Source organism: Phacochoerus africanus, chromosome 8 (genome assembly GCF_016906955.1).
Source record: "Phacochoerus africanus isolate WHEZ1 chromosome 8, ROS_Pafr_v1, whole genome shotgun sequence".
In the NCBI taxonomy this organism is placed as follows: Eukaryota; Metazoa; Chordata; class Mammalia; order Artiodactyla; family Suidae; genus Phacochoerus; species Phacochoerus africanus.
Window position 1 is genome coordinate 98,217,912 of NC_062551.1, and position 25,298 is coordinate 98,243,209.

A 25,298-nucleotide genomic window follows, 5' to 3' on the forward strand; every position below is an offset into this window, starting at 1 on the left:
CAGACTGTTGTAGATCCCTTGTTTCAATAGAATCTGTAAGGATCTCCAGAGAGGGGGACATGCTTTAGCTGATCCCTTAAACAATAACCTCACTATACAGAAACAGCAAACTTATTTTTGCTTGCTCTGCTGAAGTTAACAAAAAACATCACACACCCATTTCAATTTTTTATTAAAATACTTTTTTGTTTATAGGGAAAACCAAAGAAACAATACAAAACTTTAAGAGTTGTAGATCATGTAAAATATAACAAACAAACTCTTGGGAATGGAGAATAGATTTAAAAATCTTCAAAGAAGCTTTCATAAAAAGCTTTAAATCTTTGGCTTATTTATATTTACCTCATTCTTCAGAAGTCTTAGTTTATTTTCTCCATTTTGATGCTATTCTGATTTATAAATAACTGTTCAAAGAGTCTAACATTTTATCAATTTTGTTTTCTAAAACTTTAGAAATTGCGTTTATAAATAAAGACTTCTCTTACAGAATCTATGTAAATAAAGACTTATTGTATTTGAATTATCATTTGTTTTGGTGCCACAGTTGTGAGTACAGTTTCGGTTAATAATCAGATGTTATGGGGGGGGGGGGACAGAAAAACCAATAAGCAAGTTCATGTCTTACTAAAGGAAAGAAACCTTTATATATATGGCTTTTATAATATCTACTGATTTAATTTTTTTGATCTAAGTATAAATTTTTGATTAATTTTTTTAAGCACAGCATCAATATAGAAGTGAATTGTGCTTAGATTGGTATTAGAAGGAGTAAATTTTAGTGGGGCTATCAGTTTCCCAAATTGACTGAAATTGGGAAATGGAAAAGAATTTCCAAATTCTTTTAATTTGGAAAAATGTGATTATTTAAAACCTGAAATACACTATAGAACTGGAAATGGAATCTTTTAAGTGAATGCTTTCTTCTAACTCCTTCATAAGCCAGAAAAATTAAATAAAATTTGAATATAAAACCATTACATTTAGGGATAATTTCTACTGAGCAAAATAGAGGTAAGAAAAATCAGTTAAAACATAACATGGTTCAAGAAATTATTCTTCCAATAAGAAATATTATATTTTAAAATTTAAGAAAGAAGTCCTAAAAAAGATGATAAATACAGTATTTAAAAGTTTGCTGACATATTTAGGGAAACATTAAGCATGTTGTCAATAAACACAAAAGCCTTCCTCTATTCACAGGTATGAATTACTCTGAAAAACAGCAAAGTTGAAATGAAGCAGCTGGCTGCAGACTCCTTTAAAATTTTCTCTTAAGTTCAAGAAAACCTTCAGTTTTACAGGTGTTAATGAAGACAGGGAACTATGTTTTTTTCAAGGCACTTATAAACAGGCATTCTAGGTAAAAGAAAAGGACATCTCGATGTTTTCCTATCAAAAAAAAAAAAAATACATCCAGGACTAAATTTCAACTTTTTAAAAGTCTAAAAAAGTACCTTGAGTGTTACAGATAACCTCAGAGTTATCTGAAAGAGCAGAAACAGTATCAAGTCTTTACACTTCATGATAGTTAATTATAATATTATACATGATCTTGAAACTACTATTCAGATAATGAATACAAAGTGTCCAAGAGTATTACCTATTTTTATATACTAAAATATTTAGATATACAAAGAGGTATTCCTAAAAGGTTACTTGTAATTCAAATATGTACTATTTGAGAAATTTTGTAAAGTTAAGAGTCTCTGAATATAAATATTTACACTTTAGGTTTATGCTTGAAGATCGGGATTTTATTGCCATGAAGGGCACATACAGTTTAAGCTTATCTTCATTGAAACATTATATGAAAAGCTGACAAAACATTCTGTAGTATATTTAGAGTTAACATCATCTTAAATAGAGAATTTGGGGGGGGGTTCATTATTTTAACCTCCTACTGTGTGATTATCCTTGTTTAACAAGAACATCTGATCTAGATGTGAACCTAAAGGAAAGATTACAAACTAACACAATAATTAATGTAAATAATCTTAAGTTTGTTTCCGTTAGAACCCCCAGCATTTTCAACCCTTTCCATTCATACTGCTAACTCTGCTTCATCGCCTCTGACCGACCTCCTGTCCATCCACTGGAGAACGTGGCACTAAGGCTGAGCGGGCTTGTCCCCGTGCCCAGTGAGCACAGCTTCCCTATTTCCATAAAAGGGGCATGTTTCCCAAAGTCCAGTTTGGCAGTTTTTCCCACTCCTGGTGCTCTTTAGGCTAGCACCTTAAGTCAGAAAAAAGCTCTCCCTTCCTAATTACTTACCCCAGCAGAGTAGTTCACAAAGTCTCAGGTGTGCCCTGCAAGCCTTCATGAAGATGCTTCAGCACTTCCCACATCAGCACTTGGGGCAGGGGATGGAGGAGGAGGAGAAACTTTCCCTAAAGCTTTGCCAGTATGTGTATGTGTAGGGTGGATTCTCTTCTGTAAGGTTAAACTACAGTAAGCATTTACCTTCTAAAACCAACATAAAGAGGTCTGAAATTAAGCTTTTTATGTGGATTTTTTGGTGAATTCTCAGGGTGATATATTTGAATATCTACCCTATTTATGGAACAGAAAATAATACCAGGTACAGTGAAAAAAGGCAAACAACCCTAAAAAGCCAGTGTCCTAGGAGTAGTACATGAAGAAATTAAAACTAAGGTTAACATACTCTAGACCTCCAACACAAAAGGCTTTTGGAATGTGACAAGAAAATGACACCAGGCTTTGTGTTAGAAACATCACCTCTCTCAAGGCATTCTCTGTGCATCTGCTTCTCATGTTACCAAAGTTGTACACGAGTTTAAGAAGAAAGGGCTTATTAGTAGCAGCGAGCAGTAAGATAAATAGAGCAGTTATAATCATAATTTAACACAATCATGGATTTTTCACACTTCAAAAGTAACTCAGCTCAAATTCTCTACATCTTCTTAATCTGCTGGCATTCGGATGCAACCAGTAGATACCACTGCATAGCTTTTCACACCTTAGATAAACTGCTTGGGTTTACATCTCTGTTCCTTCTTTAAAACATGCAGTTCATACACTTGACAGTTTTACTGCCGTAGTCAATGCACTCTGGACCAATGCACTCACAGCAGGCATTATGGAACCAGCGGTATTTGGACGCCCCCATGGACTCGCAGGATATCTTACACTGATGTATGGACATGCAGTCATCAAAATAAACCACAGTACACATGTGCTCTGAAAGATAAAAGGTTAAGATTTCAGAGCATTAAGTAGGAAAAGTAGGAAATACATCAATACCTAGCTGAATATTATTAACAATTATTTAGGAGTTCCCATCATTGCTCAGTAGTAACAACCGACTAGAATCCATGAGGATGTGGGTTTGATCCCTGGCCTCTCTCAGTGGGTTAAGGATCTGGTGTTGCCCTGAGCTGTGGGGTAGGTCGCAGACATGGCTTGGATCCTGTGTTGCTGTGGCTGTGATGTAGGCTGGCAGCTGCAACTTTGATTTGACCCCTAGGCTGGGAACTTCCATATGTCATGGGTATGGCCCTAAAAAGGCAAAAAAAAACAAAAAAAAACAAACCCAAACCAGTTATTTATCTTAGCTCTCTTGCCCCTGGTCAGCACAGGACAATGAGTGAGGTATGAGGAAAAGATCATATTTGTTAATCACATGGAGAAGGAAGCCTGAGTTGCCTACTCCAGCTCAGACACAGAGGGCTTCTCCCACCACTTCATCTGATTTCAGACTTTGATCTGGAAGGAAATGACTGGGCTTAACCGCAACTGCTATGCTTCTGGGCTGCACTTTTCAGACTGGGCATTTCTGATAAGATTTCCCATGAGGGAGTTCCCGTCGTGGCGCAGTGGTTAACGAATCCGACTAGGAACCATGAGGTTGCGGGTTGGGTCCCTGCCCTTGCTCAGTGGGTTAACGATCCGGCGTTGCCGTGAGCTGTGGTGTAGGTTGCAGATTTGGCTAGGATCCTGCGTTGCTGTGGCTCTGGCGTAGGCTGGTGGCTACAGCTCCGATTGGACCCCTAGCCTGGGAACCTCCATATGCCGTGGGAGCGGCCCAAGAAATGGCAAAAAGACAAAAAAAAAAAGATTTCCTATGAGGAGAGAATTCTCCAGCTAAAACAAGTTTGAAAATATTGTTCTAAAGTTACACTGAGAATTCACAGTAAAATAAAATAAAGTAATTCGAATGATGCAAATGTGGTTAGCAATGTGGCATAATCCAGCATTAGCTATTAGAAAATACCTGGGTTGGTGTTTCCAGGAATTGGCTCCCTGCTTGTTCATGAATTTGAATAATCTTTGAGAAAAATGTATGAATCATTTAGTATTATGTTGATTGTTTACATTTTTATAATAGAAAGTGATAGCAAGACACATTCTGTACATTTCTGATGTTTTCCAAGACCTAGAATTTATCTTATAAAGGACTTTAACCTAAGAGGAATTAAGAATTCTTATTCTTTATTAACAAAAGCTAAAAAAAAAAAAAAAAAAAAAGGGAGTTCCCATTGTGGCGCAGTGGTTAACGAACCTGACTAGCATCCATGAGGACGTGGGTTCGATCCCTGGCCTCACTCACTGGCCTTGCTCAGTGGTTTAAGGATCTGGCATTGCTGTGAACTGTGGTATAGGTCACAGATGCAGCTCAGATCCCACATTGCTGTGGCTGTGGCTGTGGCTATGGCTGGCGGCTACAGCTCCGATTCATCCCCTAACCTGGGAACCTCCATATGCTGCCATTGCAGCCCTAAAAGACAAAAAAAAAAACAAACACAAAAGCTGTTTTGCTTTTACTACTAATGGCCCAAGTTCATGCTATTTTAGATAGGTAGAGTTGTAATGGAGGACACAACAAAAAAAGCCAAATAAAAAAGCACAAATTATACTGTTTATGCATAATTTATCTCATATTTTAATAAATAACTGCAATATTGATAATTGTCTCATTATTCCACAGGGAAATTGTGTGGAGCCCTTCATCTGAAAACATCACAGACTTTTATGAACATGCCCTTTACATTCCAATGATAAGGTATGACCTGTCCTCATTAATAAATGTTCCTTAACACATTCTCCTAGTTGTACATGTCACTCTCTTGTTTAGTTTTGCTTCTGACCAACAGAGCTCATTGGCAGAGAACTGGCTGGGTTAGTACACACCTACATCAGGTATCTGTAACACCAACTTGCTCACTGAGAAATTCAGCTGATGACTGGGCACCATCTGTAGCACCAGCACTTCATAGAAACCTGACCTCCGAGGACCCTCCATATACTGACGACAAGCAACTCTGCAATAGGTAAAAGCAGCTCTGTTGCCATCTCATGAAAAGGGCAGTCAAAGCCTAATGCCAATAAATATCAAAATTAGATCCAGGTTACCTATTTTCCAATATGGCCTCTATTACTGAGTCTGAAGGAGTTGTGAGAACAAGTCCTCCTGTCTACTCAGGGACTGGGGTTACTACACTTACAAGGCTATGCACATTCAAAACCAAAAAGCCGCTCTAACACATCACCATCACATAGGCTTCCCAGACCACATGGAAAGAGAGGGGGCAAGAGAGAAAAAGTCAACCATTGGCAATTACCTTTGTCACTGGAATAAGGCGCATGAACATTATTGCTGGGAACAGACACATTTTGGTGGTGTGGCTGGTTCACAGTTTCTAAAAATGAAACCAGATTCTCATGATGGGAAAGCTCTTCTGCAACAGGGAAGGAGACGATGTTCCAGTTCAACTGAGTGTCTCCTTCTGTGAGAGCCCGAAAGAGTGAAGGGATAGGCTCATGAAGCTCCTCCACTGTGCTCTTAGAAGTTGGAGGCGTGTCACTGTAGTTTCGGGGATTACACATACCTGGGGGTGAGGAAAGAATAAAAGTTTATTTTTCTCACTGATTGAAACATCATGAGATATTATTAAGTGCTGTTGTGTAATCCAAGCTTCAACACATTAAAATCAGGTGCTTTCTAACATTAGACATAGATACTTTCCTAGCATTCTTGCTGAGAGGGCCTAGAGGCAATGACACCCTAGCAGCATTGAGTATACCAAGTGCACAGATCTTGTTTTCTAAATACCTCTCCATGGCTAAGAGGAACAGAGCTCCCTGTAGAAAAGACTGACTCCAGTGCTGGATCAGAGAAAGGACAAAATGACCCTGGAACACCTTTCTGGGCCAGAAAGTAAAGAAGTGATTAATGAATGATGGAACATGTAAAAAAAAATGAGGCAACCTGAAGGGGCTCCCACTGGCCATACACTTTCAGCATTAAAATTAAATATTGATAGTAATGGATTACAATCCTGTGAATAAAATAGGAACTGATGAGTCCTCAGATTAAAAACAAATGAATAAGTAAATGGAGGAGACAGGAAAAGTCTTCCTTTTAGCAGAATGTCAAAGGATAAATGTTGAAGGAATGAAGGAAAGAGAAAATCACCATTTGGCAACCACCACAGAGGAGTTTGATCAGATGGGAGTCATCAATGGATGCTAAGACTGGTGGGTACAAGTTCAAAAAGGAACATATTGATGTACTCTTGGAAAACCCTCTACAAAATTCTAGTCAACCATGAAGGGGTTAATGGTGTCTTTAACAAGGAAAAATCTGGCAGACCAATGCGCAAAGGAGAAAAGGTTGTTTAGTAGTGATGGGACATTATGTAAGCTTGCTTTTTAAAGGTTCAAAAAGACTTTATAGGAGTGTGTGCCCTTGAGTGTGGTGTGTGCGTGTGTGTAGGGAGAGGGAGAAAGACAGGGGTGCTAAGTAATAGAGCAAATGCAATAAAATGTTAATAACTGGGGAGTCTTTTTACCTTTCTGGTAAATTTTCTCTACATTGGAAATTGCTTCAAAATGAATTATTTTTAGGAAGTTCCCATGTAGTACAGTGGGTTAAGGATTCAGCATTGCTGCAGCTGTGATACAGGTCGCAACTGCAGCTCAGGTTCAATCCCTGGCCCAGCAACTTCCACACACTGTGGGCACAGCGCCACCACCAAAAAAAAAAAAAAAAAAAGTTTTTTTTTATTTTTAGGAGTTCTCATTGTGGCTCAGCGGTAATGAATCCAACTAGTATCCATGAGGATGTGGGTTCAATCCCTGGCCTCATTTAGTGGGTTAAGGATATAGCATTGCTGTGAGCTGTGGTGTAGGTCACAGACACAGCTCGGATCCTGAGTTGCTGTGGCTGTGGTGCAGACCACCAGTAGCAGCTCCAATTCGACCCCTAGTCTGGGAACTTCCGTATGCCGCAGGTGCAGCCCTAAAAAGATTTATTTATTCATTCATTTATTTATTTATTTATTTTTGTCTTTTTGCCATTTCTTGGGCCGCTCCCGCGGCATATGGAGGTTCCCAGGCTAGGGGTCCAATCGGAGCTGTAGCTGCCAGCCTACACCAGAGCCACAGCAACGCAAGATCTGAGCCGAATCTGCAACCTACACCACAGCTCACGGCAACGCTGGATCGTTAACCCACTGAGCGAGGGCAGAGATCAAACCCACAACCTCATGGTTCCTAGTTGGATTTGTTAACCACTGTGCCACGACGGGAACTCCCCTAAAAAGATTTTTTAAAAATTATTTTTAAAAGTGAAAATAGTACAAAAGAAGTAGTCACTATAGAAAATTTTCCCAAGGAGTTCTTCTATAAAGGGGAGAGCTGAGAAAATGTTTAATTAGCCTCAGCCTTTGAGCTGTCCTAACTGACACTGTGTGGAGCAGAAAGGAGCTACCCCAAAGAACCTTGCCCAAAATGTAGGTTTATAAGCTAATTAAATGATTACCAGCATTTCAAACCACTACATTTTGGTGTAGGTTGTTTACTAAGCAATAATAACTAGGACAGAATCCTCTGGATATCCTTCTGTGAACATCACACTTTAAAAACCTGAACTGTTTCTTTTCTTTCTTTCTCTTTTTCTTAATGGCCATACCCGTGGCATTTGGAAGTCCTGGACCAGGGATTGAATCTGAGCCGCAGCTGCAACCTATGCCACAGCTGTGGCAACGCCAGATCCTTTAACTCACCATGCTGGGCTGGGGATCGAACCTGTGCCTCCACATCAACCTGAGCTGCTGAAGTCAGATTCTTAACCCACTGTGCCACAGCAGGAACTCCATATTATGTTTCATTTTTGTTTAGCATCTACTAGGTCTAATATGGAGTTTTTCCTTTTCCTCAGATTAGAAGTTTGAAAAGTTTTACCAAATTTATAAATTCCTGTATTTTATATATTTAAGGAAGAGGAAAAACCAGCTCATGTGTATTTCATATTTTGTTAGTTTAAGGAACAAGGCAAGAGCTGAGGATAACAAGGGCGTGAATGTTCTTTTTGTAAAATCTTTCAATAATTTGAACTTTTATGATTTAGATTGCATGACAGAATCATGGCTTCAATGATGAAATCTGACTCCTTTGTTCATAAAAGAGGAAAAAGACCTAGATAAGTTATTCATCCAATGTTACATAATCTAGGATTAGAGCCAACTATGATTCAGCCTAATTTTGTGTCCACTGCTCTAATAATCACTTTCCATCAATAAATTTTAAATGCCACTGAGAAGCAAATAACACTTAGAATACCTATATTATGCACATAGATATAATATATTCTTCCACCAGACTCTATAATGAATGAAAATTAGTAATCAGAGAGGAAAGAGTAAAGAACTGATGAGTCCAATGGTTAGAAGAGCTAAACTCAACATATACGGAGACTTTGAAGAAACTTCAGGGCTCATTTCCAGAAATTTCATTACATTAAAAAAAAAAATTTTTTTTTGAGTTTTGTGTATTTAACAAACTTATCTCAATACACTGCATTAAAACCAAGAAGTACTGGAGTTCCCGTAGTGGCACAGTGGTTAGTGAATCCGACTAGGAACCATGAGGTTGCAGGTTCGATCCCTGGCCTTACTCAGTGGGTTAAGGATCCGGCGTTGCCGTGAGCTGTGGTGTAGGTCGCAGACGCAGCTCGGATCATGTGTTGCTATGGCTCTGGCGCAGGCCAGTGGCTACAGCTCCGATTAGACCCCTAGCCTGGGAACCTCCATATGCTGCAGGAAGTGGCCCTAAAAAAGGCAAAAAGACAAAAAAATAAAATAAAAATAAAACCAGGAAGCATGAAGTAAATACTTGCTTGGTAATATTTTATGGCATCATCATAAAACTTTCATATGGCTTCTTTTTTTAATTAGGATTTTATCCAGAGATCACCACTAGACACTCTTCTAGGAAATACAGATTTTGACCCTCTATTTCCACACTAAGCATTCTTTAGATTCTGCATCCTTTCAATGTTGATAAACTTCAAAGGAAGTGTGGGAGTTATCCTGCACAGGAAATGTAACCTTTTGAAATTTATGTAAATTCTTTAGTTGTCCATATTCACTACGCACAATGGATCATTTTCTGTTTGGAGAGTTATTAACAATCCATAGTTTAAATTGGTTAGTAAAGCCTTCCTGGGAAGCATCTTGCCACAGTCCCAAAATTTATCACTGTTACATAGCTTTTCTGTAGTTTATCTTCATGATCATTTTCTTGAGAAAGTTTGTTACTTTGTGGCTTTGTTTCACTATCAAAATTGAAATATTAATTATATTAAAATTTTTCAAGAAATTGGCTCCACTCACGACAGTCAGGGAGGCTAAAATCAGCAAACAAATGGCAACAACTAAAAAGGCAACACCTCAAATCCTTTAGGTGCCCAGAATCCTCCTAGTACTTCTTTGAGCAAGCCAGAATTCTCAGCTATCGTGCTCTTGGTTGACAGGGACTAAATACGAAGGTGTTTTTTATTTTATTTTATTTTTTTATTTTATTTTTTTGCTTTTACTGGTATAATTTATTACTCTGCAAATAAATATTCTTAATCCTCTTATTTAAAAAGTTATAAGGATATAAAACATTCCATTATATGGATGTTAACAATTTACTTTATCCTCTATTGTTAGATATTTAAGACCCTACATTTTCTATAATTAGAAATATTACTATTTTTGCCTCTAAAACTTGGGCCATATTACATTTTTACTTGCAGTATATAAGAAAAACAATTTCCTAATATCCTCATGATATGTTTTTGCTAATCATTGCTTCTCTGATAGGACCAAAAAAAAAAAAAAAAAGCTATTTTGGGAGTTCTCATTGTAGCTCAGTGGGTTAAGAACCCGACTAATATCCATGAGGATGTGGGTTCAATCCCGGGTCCCACTCAGTGGGTTAAGGATCCCGTGTTGCCATGAGCTGTGGTGTAGGTTGCAGATGCAGCTCGGACCCACATTGCTGTGGCTGTGGCGGAGGCTGGGAGCTGAAGCTCTGGTACACCCTGGGAACCTCCATATGCTGTAGGTGTCACCCTAAACGAAGGTGTTTTTTATTTTTATTCTTTTTTTTTTTTTTTTGTCTTTTTGCCATTTCTTGGGCTGCTCCCGCGACATATGGAGGTTCCCAGACTAGGGGTCTAATCGGAGCTGTAGCCACTGGCCTACGCCAGAGCCACAGCAATGCGGGATCAGAGCCGCATCTGCGACCTACACCACAGTTCACGACAATGCCGGATCCTTAAGCCACTGAGCAAGGGCAGGGATCGAACCTGCAACCTTATGGTTCCTAGTCAGATTTGTTAACCACTTCGCCACGATGGGAACTCCCACAAAGGTGTTTTTTATTTTTATTTATTTATTTATTTATTTTTATTTTTTATTTTATTTTTTTGTCTTTTTGCTATTTCTTGGGCCGCTCCCGTGGCATATGGAGGTTCCCAGGCTAGGGGTCTAATCAGAGCTGAAGCCACCGGTCTACGCCAGAGCCACAGCAACGCGGGATCCGAGCCGCGTCTGCAACCTACACCACAGCTCACAGCAACACTGGATCATTAACCCACTGAGCAAGCGCAGGGACCGAACCCGCAACCTCATGGTTCCTAGTCGGATTCGTTAACCACTGCGCCACAACGGGAACTCCGAAGGTGTTTTTTAATCTGTGCTTAATTCTTTTATAAGTCTGACCTATTTCATCAGACATTTGAAAACTAAGGATATGTCAAATTAAGAACTTATTCAATAAAACCACATTTTAGGGTAGAGATTAACACTAAGGGGCAAGAGAGTTATTCCTTTCTTTAATGAGCATGCATGGAGCCACAACAGAGTCCAGAGGAGCTTACAAGCTCCCACCCCTAGTCCACCTCTGATTCCACTCCCCAATACTGCCACTTTTAAAGTCTGTTCTATGAGTCTCTGGTGGCTACTGCTATAAGAATTCAAATAAAACTGATTAATTTATGAGTAGTGGTAAAAACAACTTTAGACATTGTCTATTAATCCTCTTACACGAAAGATGAAGTCCACTTAATACTAACTCCTCCTCTCTCCTGTATTTCTAATAATTATATTACTCTAATACTATAATTGGTTTCCTTTTTAATCTTGAATATACTAAAAATTCTCCTTTTTATTCCACATTGCTTAATTCCCTCATTTGCAGATAAGGATACTGACACCTTTCTACTTTCTCTACTAGACTTCTCCTAAATTTGACATCAACAAATTTGATAAGTACATTCTGCTGCCTATGCACAATGAGATCTGCTTGTCTTACTAAACACTGACTCTGAACACAGAAAACCAGCAAACAACAGCTACCTTAACATAACCCATGAACACTGTTGACTTCCAGACGACTCTGTGATAGAATTTCCTTGTCAAATGTCACTCCTTCAAAGGAAAACATTTCTAATTTCAAGATAAAATGAACTTTTCTTTGAACTCCATAAAATATTGAAAACCATGCTACATTTCACACAGCATTACTATGAGGTCTTCTTGGCAAAACATTATTAAACCTGAATCTAATCAAACTTTTATAATATTAGCTCCAAAAGACTGGAAATATAGAGGAACAGGAGGAACAAGTTAAATTATATAAGGAAACAAACAGTCAAATCCCGAATGTGGGATACTCTACAGGAAAACTGGTACAGCTTTTTCAGTATGTCAAATGGCACGAGAAAAAAAGAGCAGTGACCAGTCAAAGGAGGACTCAGACGCAGCAACCAAATACAACACAAGGACCTTGTCTGGATCCATTTGAACAATTCAATTACACAATACTTCTGAGACATCAGGAGAAGCAGGATCATAAAATGAATTTTAGATTATACAAAGAAGTTATTGTTAATTTTGTCAGGTGTCAAATGGCATTATGATTACTAAGGCTAAGTGTCTGAATTTATTTGTTTATTTTTAATTTAATTTAATTTGTCTTTTAGGGCTGCATTCACAGCATATGGAGGTTCCCAGGCTAGGGGTTGAGTCGCAGCTATAGCTGCCAGCCTACACCACAGCCACAGCAACACAGGATCCGAGCCATGTCTGCGACCCACACCACAGCTCACGGCAAAGCCAGATCCTTAACCCACTGAGCAAGGCCAGGGATTGAACCCGTGTCCTCATGGATACCAGTCGGGTTCATTAACCACTGAGCCACAACGGGAACTCTCGAATTTACTTTAGAGATTGATATTGAAAGGGGAAGAGGAAAAATTATTTACTGTTTCTAACTTGTTTTTAAATACATCCACGCAAAGAAAAAAGAATAAAAAAGGTCAGATGTCTTGAGAACTGCTACAAGTTGGTGACAGGTATATAGGAATCATTACACTCTTCTCTCCACTGCTGTGTACATGTGAAAATTTCCATAATAGAACATGAATTAATTCCTTTACGACTAATATTTTCTTGTTGAATTTTCTTCTTTAAATTTTTATGCTTGGTATTTTCTTATCTTGAGGACGATACATAAGCTTTTAGCATATTTTGAAAAATCATTCTGCTTCTCAATGACATGCCCAATACCCTGTGGGACACAGTTTCTTCTCAGAACCTCTACTTCTTGCTTCAGTCAGATTAGTTGTCTCCTAGGTCTCTGTATTATTGATACTTTAAATCTTCTGTATAGTATGTTGTTTCAACATCTTTTTTTTTTCTTTATAGGGCCACACCTGCAGCATATGGAGGTTCCCAGGCTAGGGGTCTAATCGGAGCTATAGCCACTGGCCTACACCAGAGCCACAGCAACTCGGGAACCGAGCACATCTGCGACCTACACCACAGCTCATGGCAACACCCAATCCTTAATCCACTGAGTAAGGCCAGGGATCAAACCCTTGTCCTCATGGATACTAGTAGGGATGATTACCACTGAGCCATGATGGGAACTCCTGCCGTTGCGACATCTTGAAAAAGCCTTTCTGGCAGGAGAGAAACTGCTCCTCTTAGGGTAGCCATGTCTACCTAGCAAACTAACCAATCCAGCAAACTAACCAATCAGGCAAACTAACCAATCCAGAGCCATAGTATTCCCTCTGTCTGGTATACTCCAGGAGGCAATATTCCTCTGCCTTCATCATCTTGGGCCAGGTGCCAGACTGCTAGGGACCACGCTAGAGATTACAGTCCACCAAAATTATTCCAGCTAGCTCACACTACACTGTTCAGCCTCTTTTTGCCTTTTCTGCAGAAACCCAAACAAAGACTGTGCCTAGACTTTCCTCTCACTCCTGTCTTTTGCCACTAGACCAAAACCTGGTGCTTCACTTGTGACCCTGAGAGGCATGCAGTGACACCCACTCTGAGACCTGGGAATATAATCAACACTGTTTGCTGAGCTTCTCCTGTGTCTCCCCTGCAGCTGTACCTGACTGATCATCACATGAAAGAACACAGCATGCTATAACCATCCTTAAAATGCCAGTTAAAGCTATTATTTCCTTCAACCCATGTTTTTCTCTTTCTTGGTCTTCTGCCCTATTTTGTTTGATCAATCCTCCATTGCGCCTTTAAAATATGGTGTGTGAGAAGTACATTTTGAGTTCTTGCTTATCTAAGAATGTTTTTATTTTACATTCACATTTTTTAAACTGAAGTATAGCTGACTTACAATATTATATTAGTCTCAGGTGTATGCCATAGTGATTCAATATTTGTATATACTATACTGTTTACAGTTATAAAATATTGGCTATATTCCCTGTGGTGTACAATATATCCTTGCAGCTTATTTATATTATACATATTTTTACTTTTTAATCCCTACCCCTCTCTTGCCCCTCCCCTTTTCCCACTGGTATCCATTAGTTTTTTCTCTAGATCTGTGAGTCTGCCTCTCTTTTTTTTGGGCTGTGCCTGTGGCATGTGGGAGTTCCTGGGCCAGGGATCAAACCTGCGCCATAGTTGGTGACCTGAGCCACTGCAGTGAGAATGCTGGATCCTTAAGCTACTGTACCACAAGGGAACTATTGTCTCTTTTTTGTTATATTCATCCTTTATTTTTATTTTTTAATTTAATGTAATGTAATTTTTTGTCTTTTTAGGGCCACACCTCCACACATATGGAGGTTCCCAGGCAAGGGATCTAATCAGAGCTACAGCTGCCAGCCTACGCCAGAGCCACAGCAATGCCAGATCTGAGCCGTATCTGTGACCTACACCACAGCTCATGGCAACGCTGGACCCTTAACTCACTGAGTGAGGCCAGGGATGGAACCCACAACCTCATGGTTCCTAGTCAGATTTGTTTCTACTGCCCCACTACAGGAACTCCCATCCTTTATTTTAGATTCCACATATAAATGATAACATACAGTATCTATCTTTGTCTGACTTATTTCACTAAGCACAATACTATCCAGGTCTATCCATGTTGTTGCAAACGGCAAAATTTCATTTTTTATGGCTGAGTAATATTTCATTGTGTATATACACATACACATAGACACACACACACACACACACACACCCTACATTTTTTTTATGCCTTCATTTCATGATGGACCCTTAGGTTGCTTCCATATGTTAGTTATTGTAAATAATTCTGCTATGAACAGCATGGGGTGACTGTATCCTTTAATTAGGTCTTTTTGTTTTCTTCAGATATTAATTAATTAGTTTATTAAGTCATTAATTTCAGTTTATTCATTAGTTTATTAATTCATTAATTTCAGTATGGACTCACAACTATTTATTTTATATTCAAGGTTATAATCCAATGCTACTGATTTGTTACTTAAATTGTTCTAGCTCTTTTGGTGCTTTTGGTTGGCTCCTGTATAAATGTGACATACACACATCCTTAACCCACTGAGCAAGGCCAGGGACTGAACCTGCATCCTCATGGATCCTAGTCAGGTCTGTTACCACTGAGCCACAAAGGGAACTCCTCGAGGCTCATCTTATACATTTTCTGCCTCAGTGTCAGAACCAGACATTTCTCCTAGGAGCCCTGCTTCCTCTTATTGGAGTACAGTATTGGAAACCAAGATCTGGTGCTCATTGCTACTGCTATCTTTAAAAAACGGTCCCAATAGGAGTTCCCATCATGGCTCAGCAGTAACAAATCCAACTAGTATCCATGAGGAAGTGAGTTCAATCCCTGTCCTTGCTTAGTGGGGTTAAGGATCCGGTATTGCCACAAGCTGTGGTGCAGGTCGTAGATGCTGCTCAGATCCTGCATTGTTGTGGCTATGGCATAGGCTGGCGGTTCCAGCTGTTGATTTGACCCCTAGCCTGGAACTTCCATATGTTACAGGTGTGGCCTTAAAAAGACAATAAAATAAAGTAAAATAATATGTCTCATTAAAAGGCAGAGGATACAAAGGACATATATTACATGCAAAGTCAGAGTTCCTTCTTGGATAAGAAAGGTGATCTACATACATAAATCATTTGAACAAATCCTTTAAAGCAGAGCAGGCCTCTTGTTTTGGCTAGGACTCACAGTTGAGGTCATATACAAATACTAAAAGCAAAAAAAATTCTAAATATTCACAATGCAACCCTCAAACCTATTTTATGACAGCTTAGGGGTCTTTTGAATGAGAAGCAATCTGCTTTAAAAATGTAAGGCCAATTATATTGCTAAGAAGCAGGAAAGTTAAACCAATCTAATAGCCCAATGTGTACTGCAAAAGAGATTCTTTTTTTTTTTTTTTAAGGTTAATTTATAATTAAGTTTGAGAGAAATACCTCAAAGTTAAGCCACTGCTAATCCATTTTGGCTACTTAAAAAAAAAAATGACCTTAGTTAAAAAACAATCACCTAACACTTTACTTTGGAAAAGAAGGACTGTTTCTGAATATTATGCTATGACTTGTACTTGATATAACTACCAGATTTTGGTGGGCTCCAAGTAAAAAAAGAAGAAAGGGAGGATATTAAAAAAAATTATTGACCTTGAAAATTCACTCTAAAGAAGAGCCTACAGTCAGCCCTCCAGATCCACGGTTTCCCTATCTTTAGATTCAACCAACCACCAATTGATTTTCACAGATAAATTCTTGGCTGGTTGAGTTAAACCATGGACACCAAGGGCCACCTTACTGTGCCACTTTATATAAGAGACTTGACATCTGTGAGTTTGGGTATCTGCAGGGGTCCTGGAACCAATCTCCTACAGATACCGAGGTACGACTAGATTACTAGCAGAAAACATTTGTAGCTGGGGTCATTTGGGGATTATGTCCTGAGCTATTTGACCCAAAAGATAAGTTATATTCAGTTTTATTTCCTATCAGTTTTCTAAATCAATGCATCAGCGTTAAACAGGCATAAATGACTCTAGTCTTTGGTGCCCTTAAGTACTTGTTAAGTAGGAGTTCCCGTCGTGGCGCAGTGGTTAATGAATCCGACTAGGAACCATGAGGTTGCGGGTTCGGTCCCTGCCCTTGCTCAGTGGGTTAACGATCCGCCGTTGCCGTGAGCTGTGGTGTAGGTGGCAGACGCGGCTCGGATCCCGCATTGCTGTGGTGTTGGCGTAGGCCGGCGGCTACAGCTCCGATTCCACCCCTAGCCTGGGAACCTCCATATGCCGCGGGAGCGGCCCAAAGAAATAGCAAAAAGACAAAAAAAAAAAAAAGTACTTGTTAAGTAGCAATTATAAACATCTGGACCAAACATCTTTAGCAAAATAAAACCCAACAGAAATGCACATATCCTTGGCATATCAATTCTGGCATACGTATTCAATCAAATGCAAATTTACAATCATTGAACTTGGAAGAGACAATGATGTATCTAAATATTAATGGGAGAGCTATCAGAACAAAATGGAAACCTGTAGTTTTCACTAAGAATTTAAAATAAACATTTACCATACTGGTAGCCTGACTGAACTCCTAGCACACATTTGTTCTTTAAAATTAGAAAGCAACATGATGGACATGAAGCAAGGCAGAAATCCATTCCATGTGGGAGCTGAAGGCAACACCTAGATCTTATCTGAGATAAAAGGGCACATTCATAATCATGAGGCTGGATGTCCCAAAAAGAAGATGCTAAGATCCAATCAAGGTTGGTACTAGAACTAGTGCATGGACTGAACCAGAGTTCAAGGAACTCTCAAGGCAAATAAAGGGGCAGGATTGGGAAAGGAACATTTAATCAGCAGGGTAGCAGAGCCTACCTAAGGCTCAAGGCTGTGTCCCAGTGTCAAGTGCTAGCTGCCTAGTTTTGTTTTCCCTGACTTTGCAGGCACTGCTTAAAACTTGACCCCTCCCACCTTCCTTGGCCTTTTACTCACGCCCCTTTCGCCTCTTGCCAGGGTGTGATCTGGGATCTGTGAGACAGTGTGCCAAAGTGGATCAGCAAATTGTGGCTAAGCAGGTTTTCAGCAGCCTCCTAGCATAGTTTTACAGCCTATAATACTTTCATTAAGTACTGAAAGTAACTACAGTACCAGAAAGAATCTAATATTTACAAATCACCATTACCTGATCAATGTACCACTGAATTCTCTTGCTTAATTCGAGATATTAAACAAGAATTCCAAGATGAAAAAGTTAATGGTTGTTATGTTTTCCTTTAATAGCGTAAGTTATTAATTTTTCATATAATTTAGCAATTGCCACAAAATTCAAGTTTTAATGCACATTTAATGGATCAAAGTTATACTTTCTAAAAGAGTCTATTATTAAATCATGCATGGAGATCCCTGGTGGCTTAGCAGTTAAGGATCAGGTATTGTCACTGCTGTGGCTCAGGTTCGAACCCTGGCCCAGGAACTTCCACAACCTGCAGGCACAGCCAAAAAAGAAAAGCTTGCGTGATGTTATAGGTTTTTTTTTTTTCTTTAAAGCATTTTTTAAAATGCATATGATCCCATTTACAAGAAATTATAGAATAGGCAAAGTTAATTTAAGCAGTTAAAATCAAAACAATAGCCATAAAATGGGAATAAAGGTTCAGGAGCTCTAAAACAGGTAAGTAAACAAAAATGTAAGTCCAAACAGGAAGCCACTTTAGGTTAGATTTAGTTCAGGCAAATCACACTGCTGTCCTGGCTAATGGTTCCTTTTCAAAGGTCAGACCCTGGAGATCCCACTGTGGTGCAGCAGGTTAGGGATCTGGCACAGTGGGTTAAGGATTCAACATCGGCCAAATCTGTGGCTCAGGTTCGATCCCTGACCAAGGAACTTCCATTTGCTGCTGGTACAACCAAAAAAAAAAAAAAAGAAAAGAAAAAAAAAAGAAAGGAGAAAAGGTCAGATTCAGTTGTTTTTGCTTTATTTTGTCTAACACATTAGTAACTTTCTGGAGAATCAGTTTTTAAGAGCTAAGCCTGGTTAGGAAGTCTTACAGAGAACACACACAGATCCAAAAGGAAGAAGAGAACCCTCTTACCAACCCTAGTACACCCTGTACATATGTAAGACCCTCAGGGCAGAGGAGCAGTAGTGGGGGAGGGGAACCTAGTCCTGCTAAATATTAAACACTCAAAAGGCTTCTATAAATAAAACAGTGTAGGAACAGACACAGAAACCAATGGGATAGAACAGAAAACCCAAAATGCAGCAAACTGTATATGATAAAGGAGGAATCTCAAAACACTAGGGGAAAGGTAGACATTTCAATAAATAGTATTAGGACTTTATAAATAATAAAGTAAACAGGGGTAGTTGTTTTAAAAAGTGGATCCATAGTTCACACATAAACCAGTATAAATTTCAAATGTATTAGAGAGCTGTATGTAAACAAAGAAAATCACACGAGTACTATCTAGGAGAGAAAAATCTAACTATGACTCAAAATCTAGCAGTAATAAAATAAAACACTAATAAAGTTGATTACATAAATAAAAAACTTTCAGGATGAAAAATATCAAAGTTTAAAATACAAATGACCAACTGGGGAAAAATAATGCATAACTTATAACACAGACGTTTGGACCATATCCATAGTATATATTTTTAAAATTAAATAATGAATAAAAACCCAATAATCAGGTAGAAATATGGACAAAAGACATGAACAATTACAAAAAATATATATAAACTGTCCCTAAATATATGAATTGATGCTCAGTCTCACTAGTAATAAGAGAAATGAAAATTAAAATTATACCATTTCTTACCTATCAGACTAACAAAAATCAAAAAGTTTGGTAACAATGGAACAAAAACTTGGCAACACAATTTCTTGATAATGTTGTGGAGGAATAGGTGTTCTGCTACATGTGTGGATGAGAATGTACATGACATAACTGTTTTGGAGAAGAATTTGACAATACCTAGCAACATTAATTTATCTATATGAGGTTATTCACCATAGCATTATTCATAATGGTAGCATTACAATGTTTCTGCTGTGGTACAATAGCATCAGTGGTGTCTTTGGAGCACTGGGATGCAGGTTTGATCCCTAGCCTGCCACTGTGGGTTACGGCTTGGGCGTTGCCACAGCTGCAGCGCAGGTCGCAACTTCGGCTCAGGTCTGATCTCTGGCCCGGGCACTCCATATGCTTCAGGGTGGCCAAAAAAGAAGAAACAAACAAACAAACAAACAAAAAAACTGGAAGCAACCACATGTTCACCTGTGGATAAATGAGTATACATAAAGTGTTATAGCTGACAACAGGCTCTATGTAGGTACCAAAAAAAGTGATATTAATGTGGAAGAAATTCCAGAACATTCAACTAAGAAAAAAGAAAAGAAAAAAACAAAAGGTATAATGTTTTATACAACAAATGAATGTTTTTACAACAAATACAAATGTATAAAATGTATAAGATATCTACTTATGAGATAATAGCCCGTCTGAAACTAATAAATATGACAGAAGTCATGTCAAAAGGACTCCAGAGCCAAGTTAAAAAGGTTCCTATTAATGAAAGATGAGACAATTTGAGCAAAGATAATAATAATGACAACAATTGATTAAAACGTCAAACATATATAAAAAAGACATGGGTGAAAACAGCAGGTGAAACACTGGTGAGGAAATTACCATAAGCAGATCAGATTTTTCACCATGTGAAACCACACATCAAATTTAGCATCACTAAAAGCGAAATGACTAGATATTATTAATGGGTACACTGTACACTGCAGTCTACCGTCACAAAACTAAACCTGAGTTGAATCAGTCTTTAGATCTAACTTCCAGTCTATAAGAAATAGAACAGAGTAACAAGTTAAAGAACCACAGGAAGCAATCAGCCAGATCCAGAAAGTGGCATATTTTCCATCATAACTCACTAGTTCTTTCAAGTCAATGGAATTTTAAAAGGTGATGAACTTCTTTTTTAGAAAAAAAGAAACTAAAGATACCTAATAACCAAATATAGTAAGTGGACTCTGTTGGATCTTGCTTTGAATAATTAGGGCAGAATAGGACTGGGTGTTAGATGTTAAGGAAGTTTTCTTAACCATGTTAGGTATAGTACTGACACTGTATTATGTAAGGAAATTTATTCCTTTTTTTTTCCTGCTGCACCCATAGCACATGGAATTTCCCAGGTGAAGGATCAAATCTAAGCTGCCGCTGCAGCAATGCTGGGTCCTTAACTGACTGCACAGGGCTGGGGGTCAAACCTGTGCTGCCACAGAGACAACATCAGATCCTTAAACCACTGTACCACAGCAGGAACTTCAATTTATTCTTTTTTTTGAGATGAATAACTAAAGTAGTTTGGAGGTATAGTAAATCTACGTATGTACTTTATAACGGAAAAATCATAAAAAGGGGGTGAGAGATGAATGGACAGAATAAGTATGGCTGTTGATACTGGGAAGGAGGTACAAAGCAGTTCCCTGTACTTTCTATTTTGTGCACATTTGGAAAAATACAAACAAAACAAACAGTTACCCAAAACAAATCCTTCAGGCAGGGATCTAAGATCTAGGATCTAAAAACCACAGAATTTGAGGAACATGTTGGACAGCAGAAAAAATGAGCAAGGCAGTTACTCTTAAGAGAAAATCATAAAATGAAACAGATTCTCTTACACAACATTGATGGAGGAAAAAAGCCTGCTAGACAAAGTATGCACTACAAGTCTACAGAAGGAGATAGGACAGGAAGGCTGTCCTCTAATTTGGGTCCTCTCTGAGGTCTGTGCCCAAGCCATAAAAATAGAGGGAGTGTTTCAACTGAGCAGGGAGGGGTGGCCATAGGTCTGCAGAAGACATCGAGAGAAACCAACGTGGACAAGAACTGCCTGTAAGAAAGACAGAACTGCTGTACAAATCTAACTGAAACATCTAAATTTTATCTCAGAAAGTAGTAAGATTAGCCGAATTTAAAAATGAAAGATTGGGAGGTCCCATCGTGGCTCAGTGGTTAACAAATCTGACTAGGAACCATGAGGTTGCGGGTTCCATCCCTGGCCTTGCTCAGTGGGTTAAGGATCCGGCATTGCCGTGAGCTGTGGTGTAGGTCGCAGACACAGCTCTGATCCCGCATTGCTGTGGCTCTGGCGTAGGCCGGTGGCTACAGTTCCAATTAGATCCCTAGCCTGGGAACCTCCATATGCTGCAGCAGTGGCCCTAGAAAAGGCAAAAAGACAGGAAAAAAAAAAAAAAGATGTACAGAACTAAAGCAAATAATCCAAAAATTATATGGAACCATAAAAGACCGAGAACTGCCAAAGCAATCCTAAGGAAAAAAACAAAGCAGGAGGCATAACTCTCTCAGACTTCAGACAGTATTGTAAAGCTACAGTTATCAAGACAGTGAGGTACTGGTACAAAAACAGACATATGGATCAAGGGAACAGAACAGAGAACCCAGAAATAAACCCAGACACTTACTGAAAATTAATCTTCAATAAAGGAAATGGGGAAAAGTCTCTTCAGCAAGGGGTGCTGGGAAAACTGGACAGCTGCATGTAAATCAATAAAACTAGAACATGCCCTCACACCATGCACAAAAATAAACTCAAAATGGCTTAAAAACTTAAATATAAGACATGACACCATAAAACTTCTAGAAGAGGCAAAACATTCTCTTTTATAAACCAGAAAATATTTTCTCAGGGCAGTCTCCCAGGGCAATAGAAATAAAAACAAAAATAAACAAATGGGGCCTAATCAAGCTGACAAGCTTTTGCAAAACAAAGGAAACCATTAAAAAAATGAAAAGACAACCTACACAATGGGAGAAAATAGTTGCAAAAGATGCAACCGACAAGGGCTTAATCTCCAAAATATATAAACAACTCATACAACTCAACAACAAAAAAACTAACAACCCAATTGAAAAATGGGAAGAAGATCTAAATAGACATTTCTCTGAAGACATAACAGATGGCCAGTAAACCCATGAAAAAAAATGCTCAACATCAACATCTAATTATTAGAAAATGCAAATCAAAAATACAATAAGGTACCACCTCACACTGGTCAAAATAGCCATCATAATGTCTACAGATAACAAATACTGGAGAGGGCATGTGGAGAAAAGGGAATCCTCCTACACTGTTGGTGGAATGTAAATTGATATACTACTACAACAAACAGTGTAGAGTTCCTCAGAAAACTAACTATAAAACTACCATATGATCCAGCAATTGCACTCCTGGGCACATATCTGGGCAAGACTACAATTCAAAAAGGTACATGCACCCCTATGTTCATCACAGCACTATTCACAATAGCCAAGGCATGGAAGCAACCTAAACGTCCATCAGCAGATGAACGGATTAAGAAGATGTGGTACATATACACAATGGAATAATACTCAGCCATTAAAAAGAACAAAATAGGAGTTCCCATTGTGGCTCAGTGGTTAATGAGCCCGACTAGTATCCATGAGGATGTGGGTTCGATCCCTGACCTCACTCAGTGGGTTAAGGATCCAGAGCTGCCATAAGCTGTGGTGTAGGTCAGAGACATGGTTCAGATCCTGAGTTGCTGTGGCTCTGGCAGAGGCCAGTGGCTACAGCTCCAACTGGACCCCTAGCCTGGGAACCTCCATATGCCTCAGGTGTGGTCCTAAAAAGACAAAAAGACCAAAAAAAAAAAGCCATTTGCAGCAACATGGATGCAACTAGAGGTAATCATACTAAGTTAAGTAAATCATAAAGAGAATGACAAATATCGTATGATATCACTTATATGTTGAATTTAAATATGGCACAAATGAACCTATCTACAGAACAGAAACAGATTCACATACATAGAGAACAGATTTATGTTTACTAAGGGGGAGTGGGGAGGGGGTGGGATAGACTGGGAGTTCTGGGTTAGTAGATGCAAACTATTCTGTTTAGAGTGGATAAACAAGGTCCTACTGAATAGCACAGGGAACTATATCCAGTCTCTTGGGAAAGACCAAGATGGAAGATAAGAAAGGGAACATATAAATATGAATGACTGAGTAACTTTTTTGTACAGCAGAAATTGGCCCATTATAAATCAATTATAATTTTAAATAAAGTGAAAGATAATGTTGCATTACAAATTTGCTCAAAGTTTAAAACCGGCCATTAAATTCTTAAAGGTAAATAATATCTTGGGGGAGGTAATTGGCTAAGAAGCACACCAGTGGCTTCCAAAACTGTAGAGATATGAACATGTATAATCATTCTTTCTCAGGATAAGAACTGCACAACTCTTTTTCCTGGAACAAGCCAAACGGCACAGTTACCATTGTGTGTTGGTTAAAACACACACACACACACACACACACACACACACACACACACACACACACACACAGAGTTTCCCTTGCAGCTCAACTGTAACAAATCTGACGAGTATCCATGAGGATGAGGGTTCAATACCTGGCCTTGCTCAGCGGGTTAAGGATCCCGCATTACCATGAGCTGTGATGCAGGTCACAAATGTGGCTCAGATCCTGCATTGCTGTGGTTGTGGCGCAGGCCAGCAGCTGAAGCTCCAGTTCAACCCCAACCTGGGAACTTCTATATGCCACACCTGTGGCCCTGAAAAATAGACAAAAAAATCTTGCAAACGAAAATGAAAATACCAAAATTTATGGTATGCAGCAAAAGCAGTTCTGAGAATTTCATGGTAATAATGCCTACTTCAAGAAAAAAGAAATGTCTCAAATTAACAACCTAATGTTACAACACAAGAAACTAGGGGGAAAAGCCCAAAGGTAGTAGAATAAAGGAAATAAAGGTTAGAGCAGAAAAAAAATAAAACAATATAAAAAGGACAAGAAAAAATATCAATGAAACTAAGAGGTCTTTGAAAAGATAAATAAAATTGACAAACCTTTAGCTAGATTCACCAAGAAAAAAAGAGTGAGGACTACAATGAGGAGATATTACAACTGATACCAAAGAAATACAAAGGATCATAAGAGACAACTATGAACAATTATACACCAAAATTGGATAACTTAAAAAAAAATGAATAAATTCTTATAAACAAACAATCTAAAAATACGGACCTCATGAAGAAAAAGAAAATCTGAAAAGACCAATCACTAGCAAAGAGTTTGAATCAGTAATCAAAGCCCCACCACCACTGCCCCCAAAGGTCCAGGACCATATGGCTTCATAGGTGATTCTATTAAACATACAAAGAAGAATTAATAGTTCTCACTTCAGCAGCACATATACCAAAATTGGAATGATACAGAGATTAGTATGGCCTCTGTGCAAGGAAGATATACAAATTCATGAAGCATTCCATATTTTAAAAATAAACAAACAAAAAAACACAAAGAATTTAAAATCATTCCTTTGCAAACTCTTAGAAAAGTTAGAAGAGGAACTCTTCCAAATACATTTTACAAGGCCAGCATTACTCTAATACCAAAACCAGAGAAGGATGCCACAAAAAAAGAAAATTACAGGCTAGTATCTGTGATGAACATAGATGCAAAACTCTCAACAAAATATTAACAAGCCAAATTCAAAAATACATAAAAAGGTTCATATGCCATGATCAAATAGGATTTATTTCAGGCACATAAGGATTGTTCAACATCTCCAAATCAATCAATATATCGTATCCACCCTATTAACAAAATGAAGGATAAAAATCATATG

At 38.5% G+C, this 25,298-nt stretch overlaps 1 protein-coding gene and 1 non-coding gene across 2 annotated transcripts in view; one reads left to right on the top strand and one right to left on the bottom strand.

Annotated features, from left to right (window-relative positions):
• Positions 1-491: 491 nt before the first annotated feature.
• TWSG1 (twisted gastrulation BMP signaling modulator 1) overlaps positions 492-25,298 on the bottom strand; it is a 49,447-nt gene continuing 24,640 nt past the window's right edge. The window contains exons 4-5 of the mRNA XM_047793712.1: positions 5,580-5,846; positions 492-3,198 (exon numbers count right to left, since the gene is read on the bottom strand). Coding sequence (XP_047649668.1) covers positions 3,017-3,198; positions 5,580-5,846 — 449 coding nt within the window. The 3' untranslated portion in view covers positions 492-3,016. The remainder of the gene's footprint in view (positions 3,199-5,579; positions 5,847-25,298) is intronic.
• On the top strand, positions 24,842-24,945 carry LOC125134744 (U6 spliceosomal RNA). The gene has a single exon (XR_007136753.1). It is a non-coding gene; the product is annotated as a U6 spliceosomal RNA (small nuclear RNA).